Source organism: Gobius niger (assembly GCF_951799975.1).
Source record: "Gobius niger genome assembly, chromosome: 9".
In the NCBI taxonomy this organism is placed as follows: domain Eukaryota; kingdom Metazoa; phylum Chordata; class Actinopteri; order Gobiiformes; family Gobiidae; genus Gobius; species Gobius niger.
Genome location: NC_136860.1, coordinates 28,698,301 through 28,708,689, shown reverse-complemented (window position 1 = coordinate 28,708,689; position 10,389 = coordinate 28,698,301). Strand labels below are relative to the sequence as shown.

At 41.8% G+C, this 10,389-nt stretch overlaps 1 protein-coding gene across 2 annotated transcripts in view; it reads right to left on the bottom strand.

Annotated features, from left to right (window-relative positions):
* Positions 1-977: 977 nt before the first annotated feature.
* Positions 978-10,389, bottom strand: part of LOC306968186 (ras-related protein Ral-B) — a 28,767-nt gene continuing 19,355 nt past the window's right edge. For both annotated transcript variants that reach the window (XM_079563508.1, XM_079563509.1), the window contains exons 3-5: positions 5,391-5,599; positions 3,484-3,661; positions 978-1,699 (exon numbers count right to left, since the gene is read on the bottom strand). In XM_079563508.1, the coding sequence (XP_079419634.1) occupies positions 1,577-1,699; positions 3,484-3,661; positions 5,391-5,599 (510 nt within the window). In that variant the 3' untranslated portion in view covers positions 978-1,576. The remainder of the gene's footprint in view (positions 1,700-3,483; positions 3,662-5,390; positions 5,600-10,389) is intronic.

Below are 10,389 nucleotides of genomic sequence, written 5' to 3'. Positions count from 1 at the left end.
TCCAGTTTTAACAGCCACACATTGAGGTCTGACATTTTCAACAAACAATGGACACATCAGCAGCAATGGATCTAGATACAATATGGCAAAGGTTAAATCAATACAATAGGTTGTGGCGTGAATTCAAGTTAATGACAGTGTTAAAGAGTTGGAGATGATTATTATTGGAGCAGCGGAGGTAGAACCTGGCTACAATTTTAGGCACAAACATTTTCCTATTTCTTCCACACAATTGGCAAAATATGGTCTCTGTACGGAACATGCTCAAATTGTAAACTAGAAGTCTAGGTGGTTCTAAAACTGGGACTCTTCTGCAGTTTGTGTTTTTTTATTTATTCAGAGATAAATCATCAACATTGTCCTGAGCTACATTTGCCTTTTAAAATCGTGAAAGTCAGAAATAGTCGCTTCTGCCCAAATGCGTTTCTAGCTCTCAATTCCTATTGTTCGCGTGAGTTAACTAGATGCGCACTTCAGCCAGGACTTCAGAGTAGGACTGAAGAAATGAACACTCTTGCTTACCACATTCAGAAGAAATGTGCTCCATTTAGATGCCAACGCTCTGGTTTTCTTTCACAAATGCTACGTTTACAAAGTAGATCGGTGGTGGCAAATATTTGTAAATTGATCACAGCAGTTTTAAGGTTTTGTCCTATTTTAGAACCGATTCAGCCCAGCCCTGGTTTAGTCCTGGTATAGATCTTGTGGTACTCAGCCAAAATGTCCTACATTATTATACAGTATTTTGTCAACTGACCAGTGATTGGTAAAGTAAATAAAGGTTCTAGTCCATCGTGGCACCTGTAAGTTGGCAGGACATAAGCAGGAAGAATGCATTTGGTCCTCGGACGTTAGTGCTTGGCAGTGAAGGCTAAATTATGGCTAGACGACTGAACCCGAAGTGCAGCTCTTGTGGATTGTTGTTGCCTGATCGCAGACGTCAGTATTTAATCAAAAGCTATCCAAGTAAAGCACATGCAAGACAGAAACAATCAACCTAGTTTGTTAAGAATGGGGCAAATATGGGGTTATATGCCTAATTAGTTTGTTACCTCCATAAAAGTACTACAGCAAATTGCGTTATGGATCGGTGAAAAAGCTGAAAATGAAACAATGAAATAAGATGTTGACCGGCGTTATTACAGTATGTTGGCAGGTTTTCTTAGCATTGACATTTACATAAAAACAGCACGAGACAATAGCGTCAGTCTCTCTCCACTGATAGCATTTCAAATAGCTTTCCATTCACGGATTACACACACACACACACTCACTCAAAGAGAAAACATGTGCTTTTAAAACACCCAGATACATGTAGCGAGGGCCTTTAGTGTCAATAGAAGTCTGACCATCGACTTTCACTGCGCAGTCCAAGTCAACAACAGTGGTTATCATTCAAAGAGCAGCTTAAGTTGGATTCCAAAATGGCGGAAAAAGCTTGATATCACTCTAGAAAGACACTAAACTATGAACCAGCTTCTCTTAAAAAGATCAAATGACAACGGGGATAGCGAGTCCGTGTGTGATGCGGTCTGTAAAAGGTCCATTTAAAAGAAAAAGGAAAATAAAAAAAAGCTTAAAGTAAACAACATCTCTCCTTGAAGCTTTTCTTGTTCTTTTTGTTCTTCCCCTTGCCGTTTTTGTCTTTGTTTTCTGACATTTTCTTGCCCCGTACATCGCGCATCAGGTCAAAAAACACCTTGAGGGAGAGGGGAAGGAAAAGGAGAAAGTCATTAGTGCGTAAAGGCTTTTGCGAAACCTATACATACACTTTTGCATGTTTATCAATGCGACAACATCAAATCCAAGACTTTCAAACGTCACCGAGAGATGAGAGGAATATGGAAATTTGTGTAAGATTAAGATGAGGCAAGGTTGCATATTCTGAACATAAAAGCTGGCCACTTAAATGGCCAACATCAAAAGCATTAAGATTGGCTGGCGTGGCGAGATAATACTATGCATATAAATGTAACCTTGTTTCTACTTCCTGTCACATGTCCCCTTGCCTCTCAATTAGGGCTGATTAATTAGTCAAATCGTCTTAATCTTAGCGTGATTTAATCCATGGTCAATCTCTCAAACATGTCCAATCCGGTGACAGTTGTAGCACATTGTAAATAGTCTAAAATGTGAGGAATAAATGAAAACCATTCAGTGTTTATGCAAATGCATAGATAAATATAATTTAATGCCAGAAATGCAACAAACCAACTCATTCCTACTTTTAAAACCATTTATTTAATATGAATAAAGTGGAAATTGTATGTGTAAAAGCAAATTGCACTTTCTGATATTATTTTATTTGCAATATGGCATGGCCTGGCAGACAAAAGGACATGTATGAGATCCATTTGTGCTCTTTGAAATCAGGGCTACAGCGGATAACGTATTGGGCGATGCCGATATGCTTAGCCGATATTTTTGCCGATTTTTCCAAACTGGGTCTGGTCTATAATCCAGTAAAAACATAAATACTTGGCCACCCCAGCAGCGGGCAATTCAATTTCATTACTTTAGGTGATTCAATCTTAGTTTCTGTCCCAGCTTCGATTAGTTGCCGTTTGCATTAGCTTTAGCATACTGTTGCTAGTCGCGGCATTTGGCACGGCGATCCAAGATACATACATCGCGAAGTTTCTCTATTCCCCTGAGGCGAAGCAGTTTCTATTTACATTTGAAATGATAAATAAAACTAAAAGAGATTATATGGGTACACTTGTGAAGTGCTTTTCTCATTTGTATGACGTTTATTTAGCATTTTTGGATATATATAGTTTAATAGTTGGAAACAGAAATTGCTAAAGCCAGCATTATATTACGTTGTTCCTTATCATGTCAGCTTTCTTTGTTCTAAATGTCATGAATCTGTGACCACACCACTACTTTGAACAAAACCACAAAGTACGGTCTGAAGCCCGCCCCGTAGAAGTGGTTTTTCGGGTCCCACAGCCGAGCGGGGCCGAGTTGCAATGGAGGGTCCCCACTGGTAATGACCCAAGGTATACTCTAATGAAAGATAGTAGTACCTGAAAAAGTAGCAATAATGTGCTTGGGGATGGGGTCTGACTCCCGGACTATAGGGAGTTGTGGAGAACTCGTTTTAAAGCCCTGACTTCGCTCTTACCAATACAAAAAACGGGAAGTCTCAGTTTTGGTCTTGGAGACATCGGCTTTTATCGGCGCTAGATTGGCCGATATTGTAAAATCCTCTAATATCTGTCGACCTCTAATTAAAATACTGTATAGATCTGTATAGATTTTTGTGTTATTTGCAATTGATTTTATGCTATATTCTTGTCTTCAACTTTAGGTTACTCATCTTTCCTTTGTCTATAATAATGAAATGCGTGGAATCAGTACGCATATCCTGCCTCGAACCAAGTTTATCTATTCAATAAATTATTCAATGGATCGCCCTCATTTTATTCATTCTCCGAGTGTATCAGAGTTCAGGTATTAATATTTAAAAAGCAGAGGTACCTTGTCCACGTTGGCTCTTGTTTTGGCAGAGGTCTCGACATACTGCACGCCCCACTCTTCAGCTTTTCCCCGGGCCTCCTCCACAGAAACCTGCCGTCGCTCCTCCAGGTCCGACTTGTTGCCCACCACAAGAAGAGGGATCTTGTCCTCTTCCGCCTTCACTCGTAAAATCTGCTCCCTGTCGCCACAAATTACAACAGACATTGTAACGTTTTGGGCCTTTGAAGTGGACATGGCGTGCATAATTGAGGGATAATCATTTCTTGTTGGTACGTCAGCAGGAAGAACAGCAATGTAAGAAGACTATATTGTTTGTGTTTGTGATCCCTCTATGATGCAACAAGATGAGGAAAATACAGATTGGTACATCAGTAGAAAAAAGTACTGACTAAACATATGTTTAAAAGGGACTATACAGAGTTTAAAAATATCAAAATGACGTATTTTCCTCCCCCTACAAGTTCCAACAATGTTCTAATGTGTAGAATGAGCCCAGACCTGTTCACCACAACTACTTCTAAAATCCTGCACTGTCACTCAAAAAGGTGTTAATTCGGGTCCGAAGTGTCGTCATGCATGAGCTTAATATAGAAAGTGCAGTTACACGTATGACCTGAGGTGGCAGTAGTGAGTATAAAATGGTGAACTTGCATCTAGCCCCTTTAAGTCCATGAATCAGCTACATTGTATTTATTACTATGATGAAATATGTGTCATCCAGCCCTACTCCCTAACATTTATTTGTACAACCTAAAATTTACAGAATAAAATGTGTTCCCAAGCACATTCAAGTCTAATGTTTGTTCTAAGTTCTTGTTCTTGGGCAGCCCACTTGTCAAAACAAAGCGGCTGCTGTCGTTTTATTTCAAAAGACACTTTTGTCATATTATAATTAATGCTCATTATGGATTACAAAGTCTGGCAGCTCCAAAGCTCATCTCCCATTTTAGCCGTCATAGCCATTATAGGCCCGGTAATTTGTGCTGGCTAAATCCAATTCAATACAGTCAGTTATTCATTTGTCTTCTGCTTTTTGTTGTCACAGCAACAGCTGAAGCCTCTCCCCGCGACTGTGGACCTAAGATGGTACGAGTGGTGGGACTTGATTCAAATTATTAAAACCTTTATTATGAATTAAATGCAATTAATCACATGTAAATCACATTTTATCATGTACTTGCTACAGGTTTATGTTAGAGACTTCTCTGGATTTTTTACCATAAGTGCAGATGTGATTTCTGTGTGATAACTCTGAACACTTTAAGGTCTATGGGATTTCACTGATTTAATGTAGGCCTAGCTGTGTTACTGAGTGTTGATAGGCAATAAAAAAAAGCAAAACTCTTGACATTCTTGGCATTGATCATGTTTATAATAAGACTTGTGACATACTGTGCACGTTAAGTAAAATTCGGTTTCATACATCTGACTTGGGGTAATTTTATGTGAAAATAATAATAAATATAATCATGGAAACCGGAGAACCCGGAGGAAACCTAAGCAGACCGGGGACCTTCTAGCTGTGAAGCACGAGCGCGAACCACTGCGCCACCGTGCCGCCTGCTTCAGCTTTGAGAACATCACACATTTTCTGTGGTGTTGTTTCTATTTTATAGACTTCTTCGATGTTGCAAGATTTATTTCTGTCACCATGATGCTGGGAGAGTCGGCCCACTGTGCACAGCCTTCTCCAGCACATGCCAAAGATCTCACTGAGGTTAAGGTCTGGAGTCTGTGGTGGTAAAGCATATTAAGTCTGATCCTACTTAAACCACCCTTTAGCAAGGTTTCTGTTTTGGCATAAGCAAAAATGAGCAATCTTCCTTGTCATTTTCATGCTATTACAACTACTTACTTCTCGCAAATAAAGTCACATGTTATTTACTTTATCTACATCAAATGCGTACCGAAACTCCGCAGTGGCAGTGAAGGACTCGTGCTCTGTGATGGAGAAAACCAGTAGGAAGCCCTCTCCGCTGCGGAAGTAGTTGTCTCTGATGGCAGCGTAGTCCTCCTGTCCCGCCGTGTCCAGGATATCGATCTGTACCTCCTCCCCGTCCAACACCACCTTCTTCCTGTAGCTGTCGGCCTTCGTGGGCTCGTAGTCCTCCACAAACTGGGGGCAATGGAGACAGTTTACTGACATTTTCTTTTTAAATAAATTATGCTTGAAAAAACTAAGAAATGCGTCACTGCCAGTGCTTTTGAAGTCATGATTAATACTAGGAGCATTATGAAAGAGTTGTTTTGACAGAAATGTTACATACCCAATATGTCACAATAATACTTTGAAGAATGACTAAAATATTTCTGAATAATACGTCTGGGAAGAATGACTCAAAAGTGCCTAAAATAATGAATAATGTGGCATTTTGTATTCCGTCCATCCCAAATGAGACAACAAAGTGTCTCTGCATGAGATGATTGCTAGTTAAGTTTTCCCTTCACTCACTTGGTGAAACGGTTTACCAATTCACAAAGTTCTTCTTGAAAATACAACTTATTAAAAAAGCTCCCTGATTACGACTCCAGGTTCTATATTAAGCTTGTGCATGACCACACTTCGGACCCGAATTAGCACATTTTTGAGTGACAGTGCGGATTTTAGAGGCAGTTGTGGTGAATAGGTCTGGGCTCATTCTACACATTAGGACATTGCTGGAACATGTAGGGTGAGGAAAATACTTAGTTTTAACATTTTTAAACTCCGTATTATCCCTTTAACTTTGGTCTAACATGGGACAACAAGAGCTTTATGCAAGAGGAAAAAAAATGTTGTAACAGAAGTATGTCATGTAATCGAATAGGGAAAAAACAGTTGTCTTTGTCGAATCTTTGAAAGGACAGCCAGTTATTTACCATTATACAACTGGGCACATGAAGTGTTAAAACCCCAAGTATAAAATCAAACTGAAACAAGTGTAGTCATGTGACAGACGCCACCTGTCGCCATAAAGGATACATTTTCTAATGTAAATAATGTCAAACTGAATTTGAATTGAAGTTACAAAGCTTTCGACTGTGCACCTATCTCATCTTTCTCACATTTAGTAACTACTACAACTACGGGCTACTGCACAAACTGCAGCAACACCTTAAAGCATAAAAATAGCTTTATTAGGCCCGAGCCGGACGCAGTCGCGGCAAGGGACTATTGTTTTTGGGTGGTTTCTTATTATTATTTTTTTTCTCCGGAAATGATCGCGTTTTTGACCCGCTGAACGTGGGCGAAAACTCACCAAAATTGGCGGAGGCAATGAGGCAGCGAAAAAATTTATGATATTGGACGAATGGGACACGCCCACAACAAAATGGCTCCACAGCGCCCTCTGGAAGCGGACCCCAATTCAAAAAAATTGGGGCGTTTTTGGGCGTACGCCCGAATCACTCGGCACAGTGAGAGGGGACATCAGGACAAGCCCAAAACTCACTTGGAGCGCCACGCCCACTCGCACAGGGAGGCGGCCATCTTGGCTTCAAACCCGGACATCGTCTAAACTAATTGTACGTTTTAACGAACTAGTCCCTGGTTTTTCATCGGATTTAGCTCACATTTGGCACAGCGCGTCTAGACATATTGAAATTCAATATTTGCCCAGCGTTTCTCAAAAAAGTTTCACCGTCTCCGCGTAACGCCGCGTCAAAAAACGCGTAGATTTCGCGTTGTTTCCAAGAAAGCTCACGCTCACAGGCATAAGCCCACAGAGCTCATATTCATGTCACCAATGCGCCACCTGAAACTGAACAGAATGAAGCCATTAATGTGTAGCCTGCTCCAAGTATAGCGCCCCCTAGCCATACCTTGAAAACTGCACTTTTGAATCTTTTTTAGACAATGATGCCAGTATGTTCTAGACACTTTTGCAAACCAAAAAATACATTATAGTCATGTCATATTTTCTAAGATGTGGGCGTGACTTTGACTTTTCATTGGTAATCTGTATGGACCTGTCTTGTTTGTCAACAAACTAGTCCCTGGTTTTTCAGCAGAATAAGCCCATACCTGTTTAAACAGACTCTCCTGACACGGGGCTACAAAAAATACCTGACTTTTTTTTCACTCAGACCCCCCCGTTTCGAATGGCGCCCCCCCCAAAAACACGTTTTGTCATGTAAATTTGACACCACCTCGCAGGCGCGCGCTCTATCCAGTCTGGATCATACTTGGCTGACAGAAGGCCACTTACGGTCTGATTCCATAGAGATCAATTACTCCACGGTGCACATCACTATAGCGCCCCCTGCCTATACCCTGAAAAATTTATTTTGTCCGATTTCCGCGAAACTTTCCAGATGTCTTCTACTCATCATAACAAACAAAATAATGTATTACACCATGCCTCTATCTTGCTTCGTTCTCTTGATATTTAGGCCCGAGCCGGACGCAGTCGCGGCAAGGGACTATTGTTTTTGGGTGGTTTCTTATTATTATTTTTTTTCTCCGGAAATGATCGCGTTTTTGACCCGCTGAACGTGGGCGAAAACTCACCAAAATTGGCGGAGGCAATGAGGCAGCGAAAAAATTTATGATATTGGACGAATGGGACACGCCCACAACAAAATGGCTCCACAGCGCCCTCTGGAAGCGGACCCCAATTCAAAAAAATTGGGGCGTTTTTGGGCGTACGCCCGAATCACTCGGCACAGTGAGAGGGGACATCAGGACAAGCCCAAAACTCACTTGGAGCGCCACGCCCACTCGCACAGGGAGGCGGCCATCTTGGCTTCAAACCCGGACATCGTCTAAACTAATTGTACGTTTTAACGAACTAGTCCCTGGTTTTTCATCGGATTTAGCTCACATTTGGCACAGCGCGTCTAGACATATTGAAATTCAATATTTGCCCAGCGTTTCTCAAAAAAGTTTCACCGTCTCCGCGTAACGCCGCGTCAAAAAACGCGTAGATTTCGCGTTGTTTCCAAGAAAGCTCACGCTCACAGGCATAAGCCCACAGAGCTCATATTCATGTCACTAATGCGCCACCTGAAACTGAACAGAATGAAGCCATTAATGTGTAGCCTGCTCCAAGTATAGCGCCCCCTAGCCATACCTTGAAAACTGCACTTTTGAATCTTTTTTAGACAATGATGCCAGTATGTTCTAGACACTTTTGCAAACCAAAAAATACATTATAGTCATGTCATATTTTCTAAGATGTGGGCGTGACTTTGACTTTTCATTGGTAATCTGTATGGACCTGTCTTGTTTGTCAACAAACTAGTCCCTGGTTTTTCAGCAGAATAAGCCCATACCTGTTTAAACAGACTCTCCTGACACGGGGCTACAAAAAATACCTGACTTTTTTTTCACTCAGACCCCCCCGTTTCGAATGGCGCCCCCCCCAAAAACACGTTTTGTCATGTAAATTTGACACCACCTCGCAGGCGCGCGCTCTATCCAGTCTGGATCATACTTGGCTGACAGAAGGCCACTTACGGTCTGATTCCATAGAGATCAATTACTCCACGGTGCACATCACTATAGCGCCCCCTGCCTATACCCTGAAAAATTTATTTTGTCCGATTTCCGCGAAACTTTCCAGATGTCTTCTACTCATCATAACAAACAAAATAATGTATTACACCATGCCTCTATCTTGCTTCGTTCTCTTGATATTTAGGCCCGAGCCGGACGCAGTCGCGGCAAGGGACTATTGTTTTTGGGTGGTTTCTTATTATTATTTTTTTTCTCCGGAAATGATCGCGTTTTTGACCCGCTGAACGTGGGCGAAAACTCACCAAAATTGGCGGAGGCAATGAGGCAGCGAAAAAATTTATGATATTGGACGAATGGGACACGCCCACAACAAAATGGCTCCACAGCGCCCTCTGGAAGCGGACCCCAATTCAAAAAAATTGGGGCGTTTTTGGGCGTACGCCCGAATCACTCGGCACAGTGAGAGGGGACATCAGGACAAGCCCAAAACTCACTTGGAGCGCCACGCCCACTCGCACAGGGAGGCGGCCATCTTGGCTTAAATTGGCTTTCAAGTGGCTTGTAAGTGGCCCGCCCATCCTCCGTGAAAATAGCCAGAGGTCTTAGCCTAGCTGCATACTGGCCTCTGTCAGAGGCCTCTGTCTCCTGAAATTCGCCAATTTTCCAAATTTCTCCCTTTCTTCACAAAAGCCACACTTTTGGACTCATAGGTACTTATACTACCCCTATGTCACAGACAGAAGCTTTAATTTGGACGTTTTTGCCTCCAAATTCACGTTTTTCTCAACAGTACAATCACAGGAAGTTTAATTCGTCTGTTTCCTGTCCGTCTCTCTGTGTGCTCCTCGTACTATATGGGTCTTTCCAAAATATTGCTTCAATATCGAGGGTGCTGCAGGGCTGAAACCCTCTCTCAACGTTTCTTTGGGCAGCCAGGAATTTACCCTGATTAAATAATGATAGAATATATTATTTTCTATACTGTAAATCCATTTCCTGCAAATACACAAGTGCGGGGTGTTTCATGATATCAATGTCAAATCCCCTGCAGTAATCACTCAGTCTTAGTAGCTCCATTGGTAGAGAGCTGGGTTAGTGTACCGGAGGTTGCTGGATCAAATCCCAACCAAGACTCCTTTTCATTTGTTTTTCTTTTGGACTCCGCACTTTCTGGTAAAAACATGAATCGTCGCCGATGGTTCCAAACTCATTAGAAACAGGAAAATTACCCCTCCAGTGTGTTGCCGGGATCAAATTTCAGCCTGTGAATTTGGAGTACCCAAGCAGTCATCAGGCCCATGTTTGCATGGAATTACAGCTCAGTGATAGCATGGTCGTCTCAAGTGAAGGAGGTTGCTAGTCCAAACACAAAAAAAAATTTATTTTGCAAATATGGTCCCACCCTCATGAAAAACGCTTCAAAACATGCGTCACTAAAGAGAAAGAAATGGGGGACACTGGGGAATATG